Source organism: Tachypleus tridentatus, chromosome 5, assembly GCF_004210375.1.
Source record: "Tachypleus tridentatus isolate NWPU-2018 chromosome 5, ASM421037v1, whole genome shotgun sequence".
Taxonomy (NCBI): domain Eukaryota; kingdom Metazoa; phylum Arthropoda; class Merostomata; order Xiphosura; family Limulidae; genus Tachypleus; species Tachypleus tridentatus.
Genome location: NC_134829.1, coordinates 48,676,102 through 48,702,879, shown reverse-complemented (window position 1 = coordinate 48,702,879; position 26,778 = coordinate 48,676,102). Strand labels below are relative to the sequence as shown.

Sequence of the window (26,778 nt, the reverse complement as noted above, 5' to 3'; positions counted from 1 at the left end):
ATTCAATAAAAAGGCATTCCTTAAAGTTCATCAGTAACTATTTCTTCATATTGATAAGTTACATTTTAAGGCATTAAAGGACTAAAGCAATTTGGGTAACTCTGGTCTACAGGTTATTATAAAAATACAAACTGAACAGCAGACAAAAATGTTTATATTCTTCACATGAACATTACTTCTTACTCCAACTTGTCACAGTTTGAGTCAGACTGATGTCTCCAGTTTACAGACACATGTTGAGTACAAATACTTTACATCTAATATTTAGTGTAAAACAAACTTGTACATTTCATTAAAAAACTGACAAATTTGGAAAAAGATACACATCATTAGTTTCAGAATTACAGTTAACATTACTTTTCCAATATAGGGATGATCTAATGAACCAACTCTTTGTACATAATGTTAATTTATTATATTTCATTAAAACAGATGTTATATGGATAATATAAGTTACTCAAGCATTTATATTTGATAAAAGGAAATTGCTTACACAAATTATTTTGCCGTCTTTAAAAATAAGGACAGTAAATGGGCATCACACTATTTTGACAATTATACAAACAAGATTAGGAAAACCAGCAACTACCACATAAGCTGCAAACTGTTTGGTCTCTTAATTTGTGTAAATAAATCGTTAGTTTATCATTAACTGTAAGTCATAAGTTTTGCAAGATATTTAGAAACTCTGAATATTTTAAAAAAGTTTTTTTTCTATTAAGATATAGCTCTTTCCTTTTAATGCATTTCATCAATTTTCCTCATTAATCAGTGTCCAGTTTTATACAGTTGGGGTACTTTATTACGACATATTGATAAAAAACGTTGAACAATAAACAGAGAGCATACAATCTATTTGTTTTAAAATGATACATTCAATACCAGACAAACATGTACAAAGACTCATTGCATTATTGGTTATAACAGTTGTATCTCTTTGTCAATATTCACATAGACTGGTTTAAATACATTAAAACACCCTTTAACAAAAGAAATTCTCTTATACATCTTATTACAATACAAGCTGTGAAATTCACTTTAGATACTGCCCACTAAGGTTAAAATTGCATGCAGTCTAACTTCACTTTTACAAACTTACTTACATTGCCCACCTGAGGCCTAGAATTTTCTACAAACTACAAGAGGTTATTATGTAACAATACACAATGAAATGAGAAAAAAACTTAGAAGGTACTAGTAACATGTTGCAACCAGATAATTACCAACTGGCAAATTAAACAACATATGATTTGTGCACAATTAAAGAAAACCTGTAATGAATTATCACTTCTTAAAGATATTACGTTTAACACTCCTGCTTTATAACTAACTATCTAAATCAAACAGTTGTGCATATCTAACGATCGTAAAGCAAAATCCTCACCTTATGTTGATATCCAAACATTTTACAAGTGAACAGCACTAGAATAATTATGAATGGCACGTTTTCAAACTGAGCAGCATTCTTTGCACATGTGACATAAAACGGTCATATCAGAAACCTTTAAGAATCAGATATAGCCATCCTGAAAAAAGTTATCTGCTAACACAGATACTTTGTTTGCTTCTTTGAACCGAATAAGACTGACCGTCATTTCTATAATCCACTCGAGCTAAAGTGCTTAACACATTCATCCATTGAATCTTACGATCCACAGTCTGTCATGATAATTATGTGGTCACACCAAGTCACATGTGCTGTTAAATAACATACAGTGTGATATTTTAAGTCCACTATTCAACACAAAAAGAATTACAAACACCAAGCTTCACTTCTATTCAATTTCTGAGGCTTGAAAATTCATCAGTAATTGAATAGTTTTCAACAGTCCTGGCCTGTTAAACAGCCATTTCACATTGCACCTATCTACAAGTAATTAACTACTATATCAACCAATACTATAAGAGATAATTCTAGCATAACATTCCAGTTTTATATTCTTTCTGTTCAATAAAATTATTTTTAACTTGTTATCCATAATTTTTAAACAATAGCCAGGACTTATACCCTTGTAACTTTATTTTTATCATTGTTTGTAAATCTATGCCAGGTTATTTATATTTTAAGTTAACTTTTTCAGTTAACAATTTCAGATACATTGTTCAGTTACCAAACAAAATTGTTCAAGTTGAATGTTTGATGTCACAGTATTATTGGACTGATACAGATTTCATGTGTCGGTTCTAGTGTACAAGACGCTGGACAATTTGTTTTAAAATTTGCTGAAGGCAAGTTAAAGAATAAGTCTTCTAATACTATCACTTTTGGTTGTATGAAAAAAAAAGTATTTCCACATACTAGCAGCCATGTTTTCAACCCATATCCAGATTTTTTTAGGGCAGTTGGTGAAGCAAGGCAACTTTAAGGTACACTACCAGTCAGTCATTCTAATACTCTCTTTGCACTTGTTAAATAGGACGGTGAAGTCATATGTGATGGGCATAATAATTATTGCAAACTAAGAACTCTGAAATAAAGAAAAAAATTAAATGTTTTGTTAGTGGCATGTTTCTACTAATTTTATGTTCTATGTTTTAGGCCAAGATAAATCCAAGTTGAGTATCAGGTCCAGATGACAATAATAAAGTTAACAGTATGCTACTGAAAGACAGTTTTCTATGACTGGCACTCTCACCACACATACTTTGTGACTGTAATATAAATGTTTAGTTAGTTAAATAAACAGAGCAAGAATAAGGCATCAGAAAAAATTTTAACAAAAGGAGGATTTCACAAACACAAACTTTCTCTTTTATATATATTTTATATGAATTAGATCAAGAAGAGAAAAACATTAATTTTTAACTTTACCTTTTGAGTTGCCTTGGCCAAGTTCCATCATTGTTCTGCTTCTCTATAACCAAAACCTAGAAAGTAAAACAATTTCAAACTTGAGTCAAATACTTTTTTCCCTATACAATTCACTTTTGTTTTAAAAGAAATTTAAAAAAAATACTTTCACTTTTTATAAATATTAAAAAAGTACCTGTCCTTGGCAGATGATTGAATTCTCAATAGTAATGTCTTTGTTGCTTAAATATTCATACGTGTTGGTGTTAGACCGAATCCACATTCTGGTTTCTTTTTCTTCTGGGATGTCAAACAGTCTTTTCATCACTTTTTCTATGTATCCTATAAAAGATACAAAACAAATAGGATCAGGTTACTGAAGTCAATAAATTAAATACAAATCATTTTAGAAACTGAAACTAGAATACAAGAATTACAAGCATGTAATTCCTTATAAAAAAAACAAAACAAAAACACAACTACCAATGTTGTTCTGGTAAGAAATTACAATTTCTGTTCAACAGGTACATATCAAATATATTTCAATATGCATGTGTACAATGGAATTTTATATCTTCTTTATTGAATGAAGTGACATCTTAAAGTTTACATAAAACTCTTTCCAACATTCTTGCATAAAACTACATGTATGTTTAGAGAACACTGGCCAAAGAAGTGGCTATGTTCTTTCACCCTAGTTGTATATTATTTTGGGTTATTTCATCTATGGTATAATGTATACTTTCTCACAAGTAAGATTACTGTATTAAGAAGGTATAGTAAAGGCAGGCAGCAATATTTTCCACTGATGGTCAGGTGATACGACATTCATTTTTGATTGGAATGACCAACAGTGATGTAGGTAGAATATATGCCCTAAGAAGAACCACATACATATACACAAGATGTGATCAAAAAGTTTCAAGACTTCACTTGTATTCTAAAGAATAATGTACCTACATCAGTATCATATGCTATCCCCTTCAAAGTAATCTCCCCCACCTGATACACACTTGTTCCAACATTCCTGCCATTTTTGGAAGCAATGCTGGAAGTCTTCAACTGTTATGTAATTAAGTTCTGCTTTCGTATTATTATGGATGGTTGGAATGTCATCAAATCTCTTTCAACTTTTTTTCTTTTTCCCAAAAATCAAAATTAAGTCATATGAGGAAAGACTGGGAGAATATGGGAAGTGTGGTATCACAGGATTGTTTTGTTTTGTTTTCTGCCAAACGTTCTTGAACAGACAACAGTGCATGCATCATCATGACAACAAGCTTTCACACAGTTTTTCAGTTACAAATCGTCCAACACAATCCAAAGGAAATGTCCAATTCATCAGCATTTTGTCAGATAGTTAAGTGTTGATCACTTTGAATTTTTTCTTTCACCTTAGCAACCATTTCATCAGTGGACGATGTTTACAGTCACCCACAATGTGGGTCATCTTTGACCAATTCCCAGCCATCTTGGAAGAGTTTTATCCACTGATTAATGACAGCTGTTCTTAACATTTCAAGGATCAAAATTTGATGTAAACATGTTGGTCTTCTTTTCTGTCCATTTTTATTATGACTGGGGCAAGAGATATGTCTGTCTTTGAACAAGTGGAAATAATTCACATAGTCTGCTAAAAGGAGAAAGAAAAAAAAAGTGTTGATTAGTTGGGAGCACAAGAGATAGTGCAATGTGTGACCATTATACCATATTTTGAAAAGCAGAGTGATTATGTCGACAGAGTTGATCAACAAACATCTGGAGTCATCTGGAATTGTACATCAGGTCCATAGAGGAAAGAGCATCAAAACACAGATCAGAGATGGGCAGTAATTGCTGACTGTTTTACTCATGTTAATCCATGAATGTATGGTCTCTAACGAACATATTTATGAAGAAACAGAACAACTTAAGTATAGCTGCAAGTAGTTCTGCAGAATACCCGATCTAAACAGTGTGTAATATGACCGTGTGATATGTTATGACATTGTGCTTTGATGCGTAAAGGACATGCCAATAGAGTCGATCAGTCAACACTGGGTGGCATCTAGAATTGTATGTCAGTTCCACGATAGAAAGAGCCTTAACAACACAACCACCTATTACAGTATGTGAACACAGTATTACATTTGCACTGTATAACCTAGATATATCTGGTCAGACAACAATCATTACAGAATGGGATCTAAGTATATAATTAAGGCTCCTGCAAAGAAAAAGAAAATGAATGGAGTACTTATCACCCACAGATAAAGGGAATGTGTAAATCTACAACCAGGAGCATGATATGGTGACAAATCTGATGGGAAGAAAGCATGAAGGCAACAATCAACAGAAGTGGAAGAAATATGGCAGATGAATGAACTGACAAATTCAACTCAGCAGGGTAAAAGATCATAGGAGAGGTGAGAATTTCATGGAAGAAACAAAATGAGCAATGCAAACAGCAGCATGACATGTCCTATACCATCAAAGAACCAGGTAGGACTGGAACAGTCATAAAAGGTGGCAAGGAAAAAAAAAAAAAAAGATGTGAAAGAAGTACTGTTCTGAGTATTTAAAATCTTAAGCATAAAAAAACAATACAGAAAGAGAAAAATGTAAGAACTAAGAAACAAATATGGTGCACATCAAATCACAAACATATCAAAAAGGATTATATGTGAGCAACCATGGGATAGGATGGGTTAAAACCCCATAGAACAGATCAAAAGTGACGTGTACCAAGTACGTACATAAACTACCATGGAGAAAGAAAGAAAGAAAAGGACAGAAAATGAAGAAATCTGGCCCTTCAGGTGAGAGACAAGATAAAAGGAACAGGAGAACAAATTAAGGGAATTAATGTATTGAGAAGAGTGGCAAAAACATCCAGAAAGTTGGACACTCCACAGAGCACACAAAAATGGTAGATAATAAAATCACACCACAGATTCAGAAGACCTGAATTAATGACACACCAACAAAGTGATGTGGCAGCAATAAGCCACACACAGAAAAAAAAAAAAGAAAAGAGGTCTGTCAATTTAGTGCCTCTCAACTAATGATGTACAAGACTACCATTAAAAACCTAGCATAAACAGTTACCATCCAGCTATTAGGAGTCCATAGGAAGTGAAAGAAAGCTTGATGAACAGCAAAAATTCCAAATAGATATGAAGGACTTGAAAAAAAACAAAAAAACTTACTTGCAAACCTCCTGAGTACCAAGCTACATCACCCACCCAGAAAGGAAGCATTCATAAAAGATGATATTCCAAATGAGAAGGAGGAAGTCAAACAGTAATGATGTTCTGATCCAAACACCAGTTAATGGCTGGCTGTAAGAGAGAGGAAGCTGTAGGAGGAGCAGAGAAGGGATTCTAAATGTGGCTTCACTGATCTATCCAAATATACTGATGATGACAAGACCAAGAGGAATGAGGACTTTGAGACAAGTGAATGTCCCCAAAAGTAAAATAACTTTAAACACAGCAGAAGAAAAATAGAATGAGATGATGCATCCAATTCATTCCATAGTTCACAACTGAAGTGGAATGGGGAGGGCCTGATGAAGGAAAGAGTTAAAAAACACCATTGGTTGAACCAAAAATTAGATGAGTACAAGGAAAAATTGCTATACTTTGACAAGCCAACCCACCATGGCTATCCTGGAGAAGAAACTGGGGATGTAGAATGAAGTCATCTTGTGAGAAGACTGAAAACAGTTATACATCCACAGAAAAGGTGAAAAAAAGAACCCATGGATTGGCCACCAAGCACCTCTAAATGTGAGCAGGCTGAAGGAGTTTGGCACCCCCTCAACCAGTCCTTAAAACAAAAAGGGTGGTCAGAGTAAGACAAATACAAGAAGAGTTAATGGAATAATTAGGGTGAAATTTCTGTTAACGGTAAAGCAACACAGAGTCCAAATAATGAAAGGTTAAAAGATGATAATCTAAAGCATAAACTACTACAGTATGTAGGAGTTGAGACATACCAACCCTCGGAATGTAAACGTTTCCCCAAATTACCCATATGGATTTCAATATCCAGAGGAGGGGGAAATACTAAAATGACGACCCAAAGACTAGTCTCCAAGAAGAAAAAGAGTGGAACATAGGAAGTAAGATACAAGGACAGAGAAAACATATCTAAATAATCAAATTTGCCAAATGGGAGTACAGGTATGGGCAAGTCCTTCAAACAATACAACTGATATATTCAGGATGCAGAAAAAAGCTGTTCAAATCCAAAACTTTTCAATACCTGGAAATCAAGATAAAAGAATCAGATTGTTCTATTTGCTGCATGAAATTGTTCAACTCCCAACAAATAAGAGCCATCACTTCAAGGGCTGAGAATCAAGGTTCCAACCCATTGGACATGGTCAGTAATTTCACTATTAAAAAAACTTTGAAAATTGAAAGAGAATATAAATAATTTGTAACTATCCACAAAAGAGAATGAAAAATGGTAATGAACAATGTAATTAAAGAAACAATCAATAAAATAAAAACTGGTGAAACTTTGTAGAATGGACAGCAATTGCCTGTTGTGGAGACACAAGTGTAGAAGGTGATGTTTTGAAAGTCTTCTACGTTTCATCTTCAGTGCAAAATTTTCAAAACATCACTTTCTACACTTGTGTCTCCACAACAGACAGTTGTCATCCATTCTGCAAAGTTTTATCATGAATACTTTGCCTAAACAATCTATAAAAGAAAGTAAAACCTTACAGATAAAGGAATCAAACCATGAGCAAAAACACAAGACTGTCAACTGAGAAGTGACTAATATAATTGTAGGATTAGAGAGGATGTTAGTTATGACAAGTGTAGCGTCACACTCCTAATGTTATTTTCAATTTATGTACATTGCCTATCAAAAGTTATTTTCAGGTTAAGATTAAAAATACTTATGCATCAAAAATTAAAATTTAATGTGAAATCCTTAGGTCACAAATGAATCTGTAATTTGACTGATCCCATAACTATCAAACAAAATTAGGAAATTAATATAAATTATGCCTCTTTCATTCTACAATTATTACAGATAAGAAAACATAAGTGTTTAGATTAAATTGTTTAAAATCTCATAATATTATATATTTATATGGGTTTATTATTTTTATTATGCCAACCTTTCAGCCATGCATGGCTAACAACAGAAGTTACAATGATCTGGTGCAAGTGCACTCATATTACTGCATCCAATAATACAAAACTGACTTTTAGTGTGTTTTAGTGGACTAGTATTTGGTAAAATACAGTAATATTTCAATTATTATAAATTATATGTATATAGATTTTTACTGTTTACAAATAAGTTCTTAAAAACTTTTCTTAAAACATAGAACAGTACATAAAGAAATAAAGCAAACAACTGTCTTTTCTAGTTAGGACCTCTATACTCAATTACTGCTTGTCATAGCTTTCTAAACCTTAAGAAATTTTGCACATTTGAATAACTATAAATTACTTTATTAATACCATAGATTTCCATTATAATTTAACAAGTTTAATAACTAAGCTGTATTTGTAGATAAAAACAAAATTTCTAATAGGTTAAAATCTCAACTTACCAGCATGAAGGATTGTGCTGAAAGAGAGAATGCCACTATATTTGAAAATAACCGTAAAAGTCACTAAGAGGACATTCTGAGCTTTTGAGTGGTTATTCACACCAGATACAGAAGTGTACACAAGGGACCACCTCCAAAAATGAAAACAAGCAAGTTCGAGCCAATGCCTTCGACTCTCTAAATAAAGGGATAGCTCAACAAATAGAAAAGTTTATATTTTATATTATAGCCTGTTACTGTTGGTAATTTGAGTTCCTAATTTGTTTGAAACTATAAATACTTTGTATTTTGAAATTACAAACATCTAATTTGAACCAGTGCTGTATTTAAAACACCACATGATAGATGGTTAGGTGCATTTATGGTCATTACTTTTAAACTAAGAAATATAAAAATACACAATATGAATATTTGAATTATAATGTACAGTTTGATACCAAACTTATTGAGATAAATTTATAAAATAGAAGTTAAATTCTAAATGTAAAAAAAAAAAAACAATAACAAGTCAAGATAGGTTAAATTTTCTTCTTAGATGTGTAATGAAAGTACTAACTCTTCAAAATTTAACACCTCTTACAACATTTGGGGGGGGCAACAGGAAATTCAGCGAAACGTTCATGACCTAACATGCAGATTGTTTAAAAGTTTAATTTAAAATGTACATTTTGGTGAGAAATGTTCTCAGTAGGTAACTATGTACAAGTTTGTAAATGCTACAGTAACTGAAATGTGTTGGAAACAATAACCGATAATTAAAAACTTGTATAAACTATATGTTCAGTTCAAGTAGGGAATGACCAAACATGCATTACAAAGTGTTAGTTATTAAATGCTACATGTTATATCATTGAATGTTACATAATATAAGTATTACCCTGCATTATTCTCTGTTGGAGTTTAAAGAGGGTTATATATTATATCAGCAAATGTTACTTAATATTTATTAGATAAATTGCCCTGCATTATTATCCGTTAGTGTTAAAAAAACAATAGTTGTGTTATTTGTGAATGACCCCAAAGAAGAATTAACTTAACAAAATGTTATTTGATTTATACAACAGTATTTAAACACTAAACTTTAATATATTATTTGCAAATCAAAAAAGTAATTTAAGAAATTAACTTGACCACAGGTCAGAGCTGTCTGAGGTCTAGTATTTAAAGAGAGGATACACTATAGCTAACTACAAGCCCCTATATTCTAATTGATCAAAGACAGGTACCTAGTACTCCTGATTATCTGTATGCCATTCCTTCAACATCAAGATATCAAACCACGCTTCTCCACAAATTAAAACACTGATTCACATGAGATACACGTTAAATGTCAGCTTAAACATAACAGTTTATGAATTCACATACAGTTTCCTGTCTGCAATGTTTAATTCAGTGATAAACACATTTAGATACAATTTCCTGTTCTTTCCTGAATGTCACTTTGAGTAAAAGGAACCAATATGTCCTTCTGGAAACTTATTTACATGAAAGACAAGTTGTGCATCCACTTACTGGTTCCAAGGTTCGTTGCAGCTCTGCATGTGCATCCGTGTTTAGCCTTCTTACACGCATTAGTAAACATTTAAGATTCAAATATGTAACTCATGCATAATGTTGATGGTGAAGTAATACTCCTTCTCACTTCTAGTGCTCTTTCAAACTAGTTTTGAAGACTGTAATATGACTCTATTCTCTCAGTAGTCTTTGCATTATTAACTTACTGTAAAACTGAAAATGTCAAATTTTGAATGAAACTGATGTTTGAAAAATCAGACTTAATATAGGAAACTGTGAGAAGACAAGTGTGCTGATACCAGCCAATCACTAGTAATTGTATTCAGAGATTAGTCATTACAATACTTCCAAAATCTGTAAAGTCATGGAAACAAAGACCTGTTACATGTAAATAATATATACTACAGTTTGTCTGTCTTGAATAACATGTAAATATTTTATTTTTTATGTAATTATATGTAATACATAAATTATGATACTGAATCTGGCTGCTATATATATTGTTGCTAAGAAGCCACAAATCAGTTACTTTTATTTCAAATTAATACATCCCAAGTAAGAATTAGAGACAAATATATTACAAAATTTTATAAATAAGCAGTAAACTTACTAAAAATATAAATTTCTTCAATTTTCTTTTCTTTGGATTTAGCGCAGGTATTCATATTAGTAGCGCACAGTCAAAATGTGTTAAGCGAAATTCAAAATATGAAAGTTGGTTGGTTTGGTGTTTCATGGCACAAAGGCTGTCTGCATCAAACATGCAGTAAAAAGTTAAAATTTACTTAGTAAAATTCATAAAAGGAAATCAAGGTAAAACAAGGCAAAGTTTAGTTTTTGAATTAAAAACAAATTGCATTATATCCATTTTTATATCTAGTCTACAGCAGTAAGAGAAAAACTACAATAATACAAGTTTTAAATGACTTTCTGTAGCATAATTATAATTATGCTAACTCATCAGGAAGACTAACAGGTAAGTTCAATAACCACAGTTAGTCACCTAAAGTTGGCCTTTCCAGTCCTGGTTTCGAGTTATTTGATATTACGGCCATTTTATAATTTCAAATCGAACTAGATGGACTCAGATTCTTAAAAAGAGAATCACATTAAAAAGGTCTTATGTATAAATTAAAAAAGTTAAACAGCATTAAAAAGATTCATGGCCTTTAAAAAACTAAAAACACTTCCAAAGTGGACAGAGTTACCATCACCAATAACACTGTCTAACATTACAGATAAACCTTGGCACAAAACATCTTTAAAACTGTGCTGTCATTGAGAGTTATAACGACGGCAAGACAATAAAATGTGGCTAATTGTGGCCCGAGTGTTACACAGACAACACATTGGTGCATCAGTCCCAGATAAAAAAAAAAAAAAGACAACAAGTTGAAAAACTGTGACCAATTCATAGTCTAATTAGAACAATTTCCTCTTTCTGATCCTTACAGAAGCAAGACGGCCCAAGTCCAATAGAGGGTTGTATTTGGAAAAGCTTGTTTTCACGTTGCTCACTCCAAGTTGACTGCCAATAGGCACGGGGCTGAGGCTTGAATACAGGACCACAGTCCACGTATGGAACAAACACAACAGTGATAGTGCCAGAGCAGATAGACTTAGCTGCAGTGTTGGCGAGCTCGTTTCTGTGAATACCAATGTGGCCTAGTGTCCAGAAAAACTGGATAGAAGTTGATGTTAAAGAGAAATGGGCAAGTCAGATTTGAATATTGGTGAGAACAGAGTGTGAACTAATGTGAAGTGATTCCAGGCCCAGTAGAGAACTGAATGAGTCACTATAAATAGTGCAATTTGAGTACTGATTAGCTTTTATTTGATCCAGGTTAAGAAAAATGGTGTACAGTTCAGTAGTGAACACAGAAGCTGTAGAGGGGATTTTGCACGCAACCACCGAACAACAACAAACCATTGCAGAGCCCACACAGTCACCTGATTTTAAACAATCTGTATAAATAGGAATAGAAGAATGGTTCAAAAGATGTTCAGCAAATAACAGTATTTCCATTCAGAAGTGTCTGCTTTTCTCAGATGACTTAAAGATAGCTCACATGTAGGGACTGTAATAAGCCATGGTGGGATGGGCTGACCAGTGGATACAGCAATGCTATCCAAGGACAGCCCCAATTTATCTAACTGTGCCTGGATACAAAAGCCAAAACGGAGCAATGGCAGATCGTCTGTTTAGAAAAGTATGGCCCACAGAGGTAGGAAAAAACAACCCCAGATGGGATGCTTTAGTAAGGAATGAAGTTTTGAAGCACATAGTAAAGACAGTTGTAAATGGCAGAGGTGCAAAGAAGGTTCATGAGATTGTGTATAAGCTCTGAACTGGGGAAGTGCAGAAATCCCCAGTGCAGAGCCAAAGTTCCTGATCATGAATGGGATTCAGCATCTTTAAAGCTGAGGTCCTGGCAGAGTCACAGACCAGTGATCCATAGTCTAGTTTTGATCAAATTAGAACATAATATATTTTTTAGCATAGAACATCAGTCTGCTCCCCAAGCAGTGGAAGAGAGGACACAGAGGATGTTCAGTGCTCTTGTACATTTGACATAACTGCTTAATGTGTGGTATAAAGATCAGCTTACAGTCAAAGATAAGCCCCAAGAACTTAGTCTTAGAGACTACAGGCAGCACAACTTCACCGATACGAAGTTCAGGATCAGTGTTAGCAGCAAAAGTGCAGGCAAACGGTTGTAGAGAGAGAAAAGTTAAAGCTGTTTGCTTTGGTCCACTTCAGTAAATGACTGAGGGCAGTCTGTAGCTGCTGTCCAGTATAATTCAATGACTGACATGAGATGTGAAGGTCTCCAACATAGAGCCTGTTTGCAACAGTATGAGGGAGTTGTTCAGTGATGGTATAAATCTTTATTCTGAAAAGTGTGACACTCAAAACACAGCCCTGAGGGACTCCAAGTTCCTGTAGAAAAGAAGAGGAAAGTATCAAACCCACACAAACTTGGAATCTCTTGTCCATTACAAAATTAATAAAAATGGGCAAATGACCATGTAACCCATAAAAATGGAGGTCTCACAAAATGCCATATCTTCATGTTGTATTATAAGCCTTCTCAATGTCAAAGAATATTGATACAAGATGTTGTCATTTGAAAAGGCTTCTCTGATTGACGTTTCAAGTTAAATCAGGTGGTTCATGGTGGAGTGCTGTCGTCGAAATCCACACTGGGTGGACAAGAGGAGGTTGTTTGATTCAAGGAACCAAAGAAGATGAGCATTAACCATCCTCTAAGGTTTTACAGAAACAGCTCAAAGCAATTGGATGGTAGTTTGAAGGAATCTTGGAATCCTTCTCAAACTTATAGAAAGGTTGAACAATAGCCTGGCACCAGGCATAAGGTAAAACGTCCTCCTGCCAGATTCAGTTAAAAACAAATCAGAAAAATACCAAGAGAAGCAGGAGATAGGTATGCCATAGTGTACATCATCAGATCCGACTGATGTAAAACCAGACCAACGAAGGGCCAGTTTCAGTTCCACCATTGTAAAGGGATGATTATAGTCAGAGAAAATCAGCTCAAAAAGAAAGAGGTGATTGCTCTGCTGGAGTCTTGATGGCTAAAAAGGTGGAGGAAGAAGCAGAAGTGCTAGATACCCAGCAAAAGCTTTCACATAGAGTATCAGCAATGCTCTGGGTATCAGCTACTTCCTGGTCATCAGAGAGCAAGATCAACAGGGGGACAGAATTATACTGCCCACTGACCTTTCGTTTGTCTCACAAGACTTTGGAACTAGTGGTAGAAAGAATGCTGGTTGTGAACTTAACTGGCTTTGATGTCTTACCCACTGAGTATGTGCATGGGCCTGCTGGAAAGCGATGAGGTGAAAGAGTGTGGGATACCCATGAAAAGTATCCCAGCCCCATTTTTGAGCCTTCCATGCCATGTGGCAGTCAAGATTCCACCATGGACGAGGATATCGTGGAAATGGTGTTGAGGTTTTAGGAATACATTGAGCAGCTGCCTCATAGTCATCTACTGATGGCTTACAGATGATGGCAGGATCAAGTTCCACAAAAGCAGTGAAAGAGGGTCAGTTTGTTTGATCCAACTTCAACCCTCCATGAAAACATGGGAGAATAGTAAAGGGGATTAAATTGAGAGATCAATAGCAGTAAAGGGCTGACTAAAGGGAATGAAAATAAGTATAAGAACCACTACTGAAAAGAGAAAGGTTGTAATCAGAGAGCATACACTCTACAGAGTGATTCCTCCCATCAATATCAGCACTTCTCTAGAGGGTATTATGTCCATTAAAGACAGCACCTATTCAATGAAAGCATCAAGATCATAATTGATCATAAGTCTCTCCAGGCAATGTGTAGAGAGAACAAACAGTGATGGTAAAACCAAAGGAAACATGGATGGCTACAGTCTCCAAGGGTGTGTCAAGTGGTAAAGACAGGGTCAGCACATGCTGATCAACCAACAGCACCACCCATCCATGCACTTGTCCATCACACAGCATGCAATTTCTGTACAAAGAAAACTGCCAAAAGATTACTATATCAGCAGGTTTCAGAAAGGTTTCCTATAAAGGAAAGACATACAGGATGGTAGGAAGCAATCAGTGCTTTAGTATCATCCAGATTAGAATGTAAACCTCAACAGTTCTATTGTATCAAAGTGGCAATTTTTATTTATGTGTAGGCAAACTGGGTGGAGAGCACTTCTCTTTACAACCATATCTTTTTTCTTTATTGTCTTTATTTGAGAGATGTATGTCAACCTCTATGGATCCTGCCCTGGGTCAACTTGGCAGGTCTTTGTTGTTTGAAAAGTCCTCCAGTGACTGAGGACTTGAACAAATGATAGTTTTGCATCCATAGGTGGGAGAAGAAGAAGATGTACCTGAGAAAATGCCTGTACCCAGAACCAAAGGAAGAGGATCGTGGTGTTTGCTGGAATGTATGTTCAGGATAGAGATGTGTGTTGAAGTTGATTCATCAACTTTATAATTATGGAAGTCAAAAGACTTATTTGGCACAGAGAGATATGTCTGCATTCCCACTGTAGTAATGGAATGAAGTGCAGCAGCATACATCCAAGATGAACTGGTGGACAGCAACTTTATAGTCTCATGGTAAGTAAATGTTTTGAATTGTTTTCAAGTGCTGTACCTTTTTTTTAATTCCAATTATTTAGAGCAAGAATGAAAGTAAGATGGATGACAGCCATTGCAGTTGATGCAATGAGAGTCCATTTCACACTCACAGGCATCGTGGTTCTTGCCACTGCAACAAGCATACATCAAGGAACCACAACATGATGTCTTTGAGTGATCAAACCTCTGACAATGAAAACAACTGAGAGCGTTTGGAACGTATGGCTGTACTTTGCAATTAAAATAACCTGCCTTGATGGTAGCAGGTGGATGCAGTAATGTAAATGTCAGAATGAGGACAATGGTCAGCATCATAATTCCATCTTTGCAAGAGGAGATACACCTCACTGCAGAAACTCCTTGGGTGGAGAAACCAGTGAGAATCTCTGACTCAGAAATGTTCTTCAAATCCCTCTCACCAATAACTCCTCATGATGAATTTAAAGTAACATGAGGCATAACCTCAATAGATACATCCCCAATTGTGCAAGAGAGGTTCACTGTGTTGAGATGTAGATGTTTCTACCAATATGTCACCAGACTGAAGCTTATTTATTGACTTTGGAGAATCAGCAAGTCCCTCTAGTCCCTTGTGAATGATAAAGAGAGACATCTGCCCTGAAGGTTTGTCTGAAATAGAATGCAGGATAAGAAAATGAGGTTCAACAGCTGTTAAAGATGAAAATTGTTGCTCAAAATTTAAGATGTGGTCATTTACCTATGGACTGTTTTTTCACTATTAAGGTATTTTAAGGATCAATAATAAAAAAGGAAATTTAGGTCCCCACTTACCCCACCCACCATGGAGCCCTACAAGGGGAACACTATAATGCCAAACTATGACATTGCAGCAAAACCAGAATTTCATGAGCACCATTCTCAAACACCAGCATCAAATACATTGTCCACAACACCTGTTGAGAACATCCAACACTGGTACTTTCCTCCCCTTTATAGGCCACCACACATGGCAAACATGTGGGTGGATGTTTAGATTCCAGAGGAGGTAAACTGAAAGAACAGAACCTTTCCTGGGAGGTCCACTCACCATGTACAAGAATCCACATAGAGTGGTCAAAATATGGAAGATCTCAAATACTTCACAGTTTATATTTACTATAACTCGGGAAATTTTCGAAATTTAGTCCAAAATCATAAGTTTATATTAGTTTAAGTTATTGAAGAAATTGAAATCTTGAACCCCCCTTATCAACAGAATGTTTTTGCAAACTTAAATTGTAAATCTGTAACAATTCTGTTTTATTGTGGGCAATGTACTAATAAATAACTAAAAACAAGTAAAATGGTTTTATTAATTATGAAAACTCTTAGCTAAATATTAAGGACCAAATCTACTTTCTAAGCATCCCACAAATTTTAAGTGTACAGCCTATACCTACATAGGCAGTTATAGATATTCAAACTTAATTAAATGGACCACATTTAAAAATTACAATTGGTATTTATATTACAAGTTTTCCCACACTTTATAATAAAAACTTAGTCTCAGGAACTTTGATAACATTAATAGGTTTAACCTTAATGATAGATACCATGTTTCAGAAATTTTTAATGAACAGTAAAATAAATGGCTTTCCAAGTTTTATGACATGTACCATGTATTAAGTTTTGGAGAATGGTATAGTTATTAGCTCTACAAATGTAGTGACAAATAAAAGTTTCAAAAACTTAAATGAACTGTGAAATTGTATCTCAGAACAACTGGTACAGATATTAAAAACTTATTGATAAAAAAAAAACAACAACATTGACTTTCCTAGGTTGTTTTCAGCTTAAGATAGACAGTTTGATGTGACTGTTGATGGACATGTCTTAGGGACAAGAGTCTAGATGTTTATACTTCAAATTTTTCTGAACTTAGAAGCTTGTACTTACCTACAGTGTCATCCTTACTAAACTTGTAGGATATGCAACAGTCAAGATTGCTGTTTTCACACAGCTTTAGGTTCAAGAGATAAACTTCTACCTATAAAACAAACCTTTCTGTTAGAGGTAGTAGCAAACAATTTAAGAAAAATAAAAAAATACTGCTAACAAAGCCAGCCAATATTAATAAGGTGTTACTCAATAATAAAACAAGCTTATTTTACAATCTAGTTTTAAACTTAATGTCATAACAGCACTTATAAAAAAAAAAAAAAAACAGAACATATATTTCTTTGAAACAACTACAAGAGTATGTATGTATAATTTCAGTGTAAGAATGCTGTCAAAAATAGTAAAAAACACCACAAGCTGGCTATACATGCATACTTTAGACAGGCTCTATAAAGAAACACTAACAAGTTATTCTAAAGTTAAGATAAAGGAATTTCCCAATAATGCTTATCCTACCTATTTTTGTTTAAACAGTTTAAATATAATGTTCTCACATTTCAAAATCAAACAATTTCTTCTTAAGGAAAATGAGCTGACAGTATGTATATAGAACTTCAAAAAATAAATTTATGAAAATGCAATTTTAACAAGAACATGTATAAAAAAAGTTAATTTTATATTGAACATGAAAAAAATCACAGCTACAAAACAAATATATACCACCTAGGCACACATCTTGAGGTGGGCTGTTATGCAACGTGTCCAGATTTACACTGTATCCAGTTTAAACAGGGCATGTTGCTTAATTACCCACATTATGTTGTGTGCCTAGGTGTTGCATGGTTGTTTTGTAACTACAGTGTTTCTTTTCTTCATGTTCAACATAAAATTACAGTTAATGATTTTAAGTCAAAGTCTGGATATGCTGTGTTAACTTCATGCTATTCTTTCTTATCATGTAATCTTTTTCCTTATTTTAATCATATAGCAAGGGAAGTTATTATCAGAAATCACTAACTTAGTACTTTAAGGAAATTATTAAACTTGTATACCAAACACAGTAGCCAGCAATTCATTTCTGTTAGCAATTACTAGGTGGAGCAAATTTACCAACTTTTCAATATTTTCCCTGATTGTATGCATCACAGAGGAGCAATAGCAAACGAGGAACAATTACTGGAATTGACGAGAGTTGACTATAAACAAGTTTGAAGCATGCGTTCCAGGAACTAGCACATTCACATTTATTCAGGAAAGTATGTCACACACTTTTATTCTAAGACTACTGAAAAACCAAAATGAGAGTTACAACTTTTCTTAACCTGGGGTGAAAAGTATCAGTTTGTATACAAGGACTAAAGTCACCTCTCTGCTTGTACAGCAAATACAAAGTTCAAATAAATTCAATAAACTTCACAATATTACATTTTAAAAAAGATCTCCTCACTACCTTAACGTTTCTAAGTGCTAACAATATAGGTATCCGATATCTGAACCACTTATATCAGAATATATAATGTCACAACATAACATTCTTTCAAGATTAATGACATAAGCGATTATTGTGCACACACACACACACACACACACAAATGGGAGAGTTGGAGAAAACAAATATTTCTTACACAAATAAAAATACGAACGGTGTAGAAATGTCATGATCCTGAACACATTTTGCACTGCTTTGTGTCACATGCACAGAGTTATGAAGTGCATTTACACACTAACAGGTTAATAAAGAGGTTATTGTTTATATACATTTTTCTCATCTTATCCTTAACCATCATCAGCACACATTTGAAAAGTTACTTTGAGGAGCACACAGGGTCTGACTGGACCCTAGCAAATTACTATTACAGCGAGATCTAGTTTTAAATTCCAAAAGGCAACTGCATTACAACTTTTATTAGCATATAAATGTGAACAACAAAAGTGTGTTGACAAACCAAAGCATCACAAAATGATATTGTTCCTCAGCATATAAATAAGTAGAATTAAACCCTTCCTCATACAAACACTATCAAACAAAAGCCAAAGTTTTATTATACTCCTATATTCAAGTCATTATTCACCATTCTAATGATGAGATTACAACAATTCCCCAAAATTCAACCCAAAGAAAACTGAAAGCGTAAACTGTGGGTCACCTGGGGCTCAACCAGACCCCAACACAAAGGTATCCTTATAGTAGGCTATGAATTTAAAATCTAATACTCTAGTTATTTGCAACAATTATCAAACGAGGTTTCTATAAAAGACAGTATTATAAGCAATCATTGCAAGAAATGCACATTGAGAAACGAGATGCACAATGATGTGATAAAAAGATCAGAGATACAGCATTACTTTGATAGATAAAAACACTTACAAAAGCCTATATAGCAAAATAAACATTTGGAATTTGTTTTTGTATGTTCTAGAGGGAACTGCATGAGCTCCAGATAAATATTATATTTTGTATGCTTACTTTGAAAACAAGTATCATACTGATCCAGGGTTTCTGCTAATAAAACAACATGAACACATGTAAAATTAAGGAAGTTGTTGTGGTTCATTTGGACATCAGGTATGCTAATGAGGGATAAAAGAGTGTAGACTTGCATATAGTGGACTAAATGCATTTTAATCTATTTTTCTAACACAGAACAGTTACGTTCTGTTATGAGAAAGATAAAAGTTAAGACAAAACTGCTAAATAGAATTTTTAGTAAAATTTTACTCTATTGTAACAACTTGGTGAAAGCAATAAAACTACTACTCCCACTTTAGTGAAATGAAACCAATGGCTACATTTCTTTAAGGAATACTTAATACAATAAAAAGTGATTTAATTAAGCATTTACTCTTCAATATCATTGTGTCTCAATACATTTATGATTTCATTAGAACCTATTGTTTAAAAACTTTGGGTGTAATTTTACATTTCATTATACATATATTGTCCTTACCCTGCAATGTTTTGTAAACATTCCACATTCCACTACCTTCCGAGCAATTGGTTCCTGGCCAGGAGCCATAGTGTACCAGGAATCTAAAAGATTCCAACCTTCTTCAGGCAGTAGTACATATTCCATTTCATCCATCAAGTGGTCCTTCAGTTCTCCGCTGCCATCTTCTGCATTATTCAGAAGGAATTTAAAACCACATTAATGTTATTTTAACTAAAGATTATTTCCACTAATACATTACACCATTTATTAATTAGGCTTTCAGGTATCTGCTTGTCTAAAGCCCACACAAGTGAAATGAAACAGGAACATCAGAACACCACAGCTAATCATCTTTAGCACTAGATGCAACATTTATAAATATATTTCACAAAAGTAGAATACTTTTACAGTTTGAGAGGTTTAATAAAGTTACAAAATATTACAAATTGAGTTTTAAACAGCATAAACGTACTTAAAATAACACTAAATATATAAAGTTTTGGGGTACAAAATTTATAATTTGGGTAACTGTTACAGCATTTTAATTCTCACTTCATTAACATTTGAAGTTTTTCAAAACTGAAAATAAAGCCTACCTAGTACAGTAACAAGCAACAATTAATTACAAGGGACAAAATATCTGGTTTTGATCAGAATTTGCAAATCACATTTCTCTTTGCTAAGCATAACATGTGAACCATTTCCTTTCTCTTGTTGTCTTTGATCCATCAAACACGTTTTAGTCTGATACACCATAACCAAAGCTGATGTTAATTTCTTGGAACATTTCACAAAATGGCACATAGAAGATTTTCAGACTGTCATGCATATACTGCATACATTTTGTGCCAGTTTTTTTGATGTTTGGGATGTGCCCAGTTTGAACCTGCAGCCTAACCAACTAGATTAGATTGTGTACGTATTGTACATGCACTATACATGTAGCACTGAGTCTCTTACAAAGTCTCTCAATATGGGCTCAGTTCCAAGAACTGACCATTTTTACTTGTAAATAGCTTTAGTACCACATCTATCAATACAGTATATGCACCTTTATGAAACTTGGCATACTTTCAGTAAATATTGCAAGTCTTGTTTACCTAAAATCAGTTTCTTAATAAAATATTTTTACTAAACGTTTGCCTGTGAATATATCAAACCTTTTTTTGACCTTTCCAAGTGCAAAATGTTTTTCATGTTAATATTAAAAAAAACCTTTTCTTCTTCTCAAAAAATCTCATCATTTGCATAATCTCCAAAACCTTCTAAATACATTTCAAATGTTTGTTTTTCAGGAAAACTTTGTATATTTTATCCTTATTTTGTCTATATTAACTCTTTACAATGTTAATTTTCACTGACCTCACGTTATCAAATAAAAGTCCATATTAACCTTTTCTTCTTTCTAGAATGGCTTCAGGAAAGCATAACAGGAAACTACATTTGTTTATCCTAAGTAGTTTTAAATTTGTAACAGTATAGACCTATTTAAAACTAAATGTTATTGTTCCATTTCCTCTTAACCATGTCTAACTGCTAGTATCATGCCATTTATGAGTTGTAAGTCACTTGGGAAACATGAGGCTCACATTACTTTACTGAATTACATTACCAACAAGCTACTATTTTACCTAACTTTAACCTAAAGAGTTTCCTATTTTTACATTTTAAATTACTTTTATAATAAATAAAGATTACACATGAAAATAAAAACTCTTTTCGCATACTGTTACCTGTCCACATCTAACCCTACATTTTATTTTTATAGCATCAAAGAACAGTAACATGCAGAAAGTAAACAAAGTCTCATAACTATCAATTCTTCTGGCTTTCTAACTACCTGATAACAACCGTTACAAATTCGTACAAGCTAGTCAATGCTTTTCCTTTGTAACAAAGCTTGTACTAAAAGATGAATCAACATTTTTCTGTCTCAAAACCAACAGCACGGCATAATGCATCATTTGATGGATGGAAACCTTGGCTAACCCAATCCAGACTATTATGTCCCCTGCACTAAATACAAATAATGTCAGTAAGTGAATAATGAAAAATTACCTTTAAAAATAGCAGAGTTGTCAATTGGACCTGGATGAACCGTGTCTTCTTTAGCACTACCAACATCACTGTTATCATAACCCACAAACTTCTTCCATTGTTTGAACCACTGGCTGTCTATCAAGTACCTATAAACCCAAGAATTTTAGCCACTGGAAATAAACAGTACACAACAGAATTATGAAACTTTCTAAAGGTTAAATACTTTGCATCATCTGTGTTCACAGGATTTTTTTTTTTTTTTTAGCTGATCAGAAAATACATTTAATGGCAATAGAATATTACAGCATATCCCAAACTTTTTTGGTTTACAGTGCCCTTAGTGTCTCAGCAATTTTTTTTTTTTCATGGCACCCCTAGGCAAAAAGAAAAACCTAACAGTTCTGTTTATTAAGTAGTTAGATCCAAACAACTTAATATTTAACAAGTGTTTATATCTTAACAACTTAGTAGCTGTTTGAAAGAATACATGTAAATTGAAAGTAAAAACTATTTTTATCTCATTTTTAAATAACCACAATTACTAATGGGACACATGTGCCTGTTGTGCACTGCACAACTTCTCAAAAATTGGAGTCAGATTGAACATCACTACCCTCATTTCCTGTTCCACATTTGATTTTCATGTGGTACTTGCTTTTTATCACAGCAACAGTTGAAAACCCAGCTTCCCAGGGATATGACATCACAAATGGAATTAGGATTAGCTGAGCTTTAGCACTTAGCAGCAGATATTTATCTCTTACTGATATCCAAAATTTAGTTAATTCCATGTTGCCAAATTTTGTTTTAAAGTCTTGTCACAAGACAGATCAGCAAGATTTTCTTCTTCTGCAGATGTAAATTCAGATGGGTCTTAAGTTCATGCAAATGTCTCTATATCTTCTGGAAAGTAAGTTTTCAAACCAGCTGTGTTAGGTGCTCCTGAAAACATTTTAGTTTGTGGGTTAAATCAACTTCATTGGATGTAATAAACTGCTGCAAAAGAAAAAAACAGTTTTTGTCACCATCTTCATCCATTTTCCTTCTACATAGTAGTAACTTTTTTCTGAAGGCTGAAACCTTCTCTGCAAGTTTCAGAATGTGCATGTTGCTTCCCTGCAGAGAGATTTAACATATTCAGTTTTTCAAAAAGATTGAACAGATATGCTAATTTTGACAAAAAATCTGTATCCAAGAAGTTTTTAGTACATTTGGGTTCTTCTTCTTTGAGATAAGAATAGAGTTCCTGTCATAATTTCAACACAAGACAATACTTTCCCACAGGAGAGCTATCGTGAGCTACAGTTGTACAACAAAGATGTGTGCTCAGATCCCAAATCTTCACACAGTTTTTTTTTAAAACCTTACCTTCTGTGGGTGAGTATTTATAATGTTGACCACTTTTAACACACTTTCCAAAACTAGGTTCAATGGAGGACTTAGGTGCTTTGACACAAGGGCTTCCCTGTGGATTATTGCTGTGGGTTTACAGTGCATCAAGAACTTTGCAATCCTCCATAACAGTCAGACAGAGTGACCACCATCTGTACAAATGCCAACACACTTAGTCCAGTCTAAGTTGTTTTCACAGATAAAAAGTGTCAAGGATCTCAAACAAGACTTGAACCTTTGTACCTACAGTGATACTTTTACAAAAAGAGAGTCTTCTACAGTTTTCTCACCATCCACAAACTACATGTAGTGTCAAAATGAGCATTATTGTTACTATCCATAACCACATCTAGCTATAACCACAATTCCTTCCTTTTCATTTTTCCAATTAGCCTATTGTCGAGCTTAAAATTGAATTACCTCAAGCCAGTAGTTTGTGTGGTGTCTGACAGATGTCAGTATTCCCAAGTTTCCCTTGAAAATTTGGAATATCCCATGACACAAAGTTGGGGAACCACTAGAATATTACATGCATACATATCCCAGTTATTTCGGAATTTAAATGTTAAAAATCTTGTGCAGAGAAGCATCAAAATACATAGTCTTATGAAAAAACAAAACAAAGTATGTTTTAACAGTTATTTATCAGTACTACATAATAAAAATGGATTTAAACAGACTTGGATAGTTATATCCAAGTATGTTTACATTATACAGACTGTTCACAAAATACTCGTGTTCTTTTTTTACCCACATGTAATACCAAGCAAAAATACACATCTCTATTGATGGAAAAGTTTAAGTTAATTTATCAATTTAAATTATTTCATGGATTTTAAATGGTTAATTGTGTTCACTTCTTGATTTTTCTTAAAAGCTAAAGCTCTGAGCTACTTATACCACCCAACACAAAAAAGTAATTGTTGAGCATTTCAGTCATGGTAAGAGGTACTGAATAAGTAATAAGTCTACATTTTTATTCTTTACGTTACACAACATTTGGAAATGTGAATAATATGTGGTTAATTCCAAACAATTCAGTGTAGAATATCCTGATTGCAAAATAAAACTTGGCATTAACATTTATCATGCTTGTTCTGTCATTAAAAGTGAATGATGGATTTTGTCTGCTTGTACAATTTTTCAAATAGGAGACAGGCAGATGCTTGGATAGACACCAGAAGCCCTTTGAGATAGACACCAGAAGCCCTTTTCAAGCTCTAGGTCAAAACATGTACTGCATATATCCCTCAAAATAAGTCTTAAAAATCAGATATAGGCATATATTATCACTTTGAAAATTGGTCGGTACAGATTCACTGTCTTTATTTGGCACAAATCTATAAACACTGAGCACATGACAGATTTCCTAATATTGAGGTAAATATAACACACAACTTCAGTTTCAGCAGAATCAGTCAGTCTGATGTAATCTGAAATGGCAAAAAATTACTGATTTTTTAAAATTTTTTATTGACTATCAAGCATTCACAATATATGTATAATGATGTTATCTTATTGATAGCTTAGTGCGCAAGCAGGATGATGTAAGAAAAGTTATGGGGACAGATATGACCTGGCTGAACAGATATTTCAATCAAGATAAAACTGAAGACAGTGGAAAGATCATAGATACTATCAATTTCTTGCTCTGAACTTGTGATCAAATAGTAAAATAAACTCTGAATCTACTGTATCTCAACAGACAATTTAGTTTTGGAAGAAAAAATTTTGCTTAGTGGTGGTTGATGAAAAAGTAGATAAGACACTGAAGTCCAGTATTAACATGGAAAGAAAAGTAAGAAATATATAGTGAATAATGGATTACCTAATATTCAGAAGAATAGTACTAACAGGTATGGACTGTCCTCAAAACACAAGCAGGCTGAAAAAAGTTTACCAAAGGAATTTGAGGACAAGGTCAAAATGTTTGACAGCTATGTTGACAAGTGAGAAAATTCAATATCTGCATCAGATGATGACAGTAGATTGTACAAAACAATCATCATGTATCAAAGGAGAAGATGCTATCTGATAAAGAGAACAGTTTACTTGAATTACAATGCTATTTCTTCCCCCATGGTACAGAAACATTTATCAGTATGTATGAGGAATGAAAAGCACAAACACTTTTAGAATATAGCCACCATGAATGGAAAAATGCCAGTGTCATTTATGCCAGATATTAGTGTTCTTGCAATTCTTGTTGAGAAGTTACAAAAACAAAATTTGGTATTTAATGAAATACAGTTATTCTGGAATCAGGAGATGAAAATGCTGTAAAGAGCATAAAAGAATCGAAAGAACATAAGAGAAAAAGAAAAACTTGTGCATAAAAGCATAAAAGAATAGAGAAAAACTTAATTAATTTGAAAACATTGAAACTCAATATTCAGACCTGAAAAAGAAGTACATATCAAGTCTAAAAGAGAATATAAAGCACATATCCAAAAAAGAAGACAGATTTTTAAAGACTTTAGCCTCTTGCTGGAACCAGAGTGGTAAATTTGGCAGGTAATGGTAAAAGCACTTGTGCTGTTATATGTAACTGGTAAAACAGTTCATGTTGTCTATAGCAGTCTCCAAGGTAAGAATGAACAAAGGAGAACTAGTCACCAAACTCCTTAGGCAAAGAAAAGCTCAAGCAAGGAGTGGCCCATGCCAAAAGATACGATTTCAAGCTTATACAAACATTTATCTACTAAAAGTCTGTGTCAGAGGGTTATACAACTGCACAAAGAAGTGATGCCAGAGTTTCCAAAGTTGTGTACAATAGTTCTGTGTATAAATGTTACAAGTGTTTGGTGATAAAAAGAGTTTCAGTGCCCAAAATAAAATACATAAGAAATAGAGATCTTCACTGAAAGCAAACTCTAGGTAGTCTTAAATATTCAAATGTATAAATTCAGTTTTCAAGGCTATGGGTAACAAAAACAAAAAGGAAGGACTATGCCAACCACATACGTCTAAAAAGCCAAAGAAGTGCCTCAGCTGCTACAGGAGTTGAACAAATGCAATATATTAATTTGTAAATGTGTGAAAGTTTTGAAGTTAAAAAGTTCTTGGTAATTATGCACAGAAAGTGCTGGAATGTTTCAAATCTACTCACAGTTCAGGATATATTAATTCGAGGCAGAGGTGCAAAGATGTAGACACAAGAAATATAAGGATATTAGGCAGTTATAAAACTTAGTTATTCATATTCATTCAGGCATCATGTAAGGACTTAAACTAATCATAACAGAATTTGAGTAGGCTAGTCAAAGTACATAGACCAGTTTTGGAGAGTACTTTAACAAAGAATGACAACATTTTTTTTACCTTTAGATAGAAAATGACCTCTAAGTGGCAAAGCAATGTCAAGGAAATGACTTGTACATGTACTTTTTCTCCTTAAGATACAAATATTTACATATTTTAAGGCCTAAGTATTAGGGTTTATAGTAATATGCAAAAAAAATTTGTACCTTCTTAAGAAAAAAAAAAAAAGGTGGATTGTTTTAAATACGCATTAAAATATTGATTTTCAGCATCAAGTTTGATTCCAGGGACTTGTTCACCTAAAA

The 26,778-nt window shown here is 33.6% G+C and overlaps 1 protein-coding gene across 1 annotated transcript in view; it reads right to left on the bottom strand.

Annotated features, from left to right (window-relative positions):
• The window catches only part of LOC143251114 (ubiquitin carboxyl-terminal hydrolase 15-like), a 46,218-nt gene that overhangs the window by 17,581 nt on the left and 1,859 nt on the right, over positions 1–26,778 (bottom strand). Inside the window, exons 2-6 of the mRNA XM_076502479.1 lie at positions 21,839–21,966; positions 19,799–19,965; positions 16,908–16,998; positions 2,988–3,133; positions 2,813–2,868 (exon numbers count right to left, since the gene is read on the bottom strand). Coding sequence (XP_076358594.1) covers positions 2,813–2,868; positions 2,988–3,133; positions 16,908–16,998; positions 19,799–19,965; positions 21,839–21,966 — 588 coding nt within the window. The remainder of the gene's footprint in view (positions 1–2,812; positions 2,869–2,987; positions 3,134–16,907; positions 16,999–19,798; positions 19,966–21,838; positions 21,967–26,778) is intronic.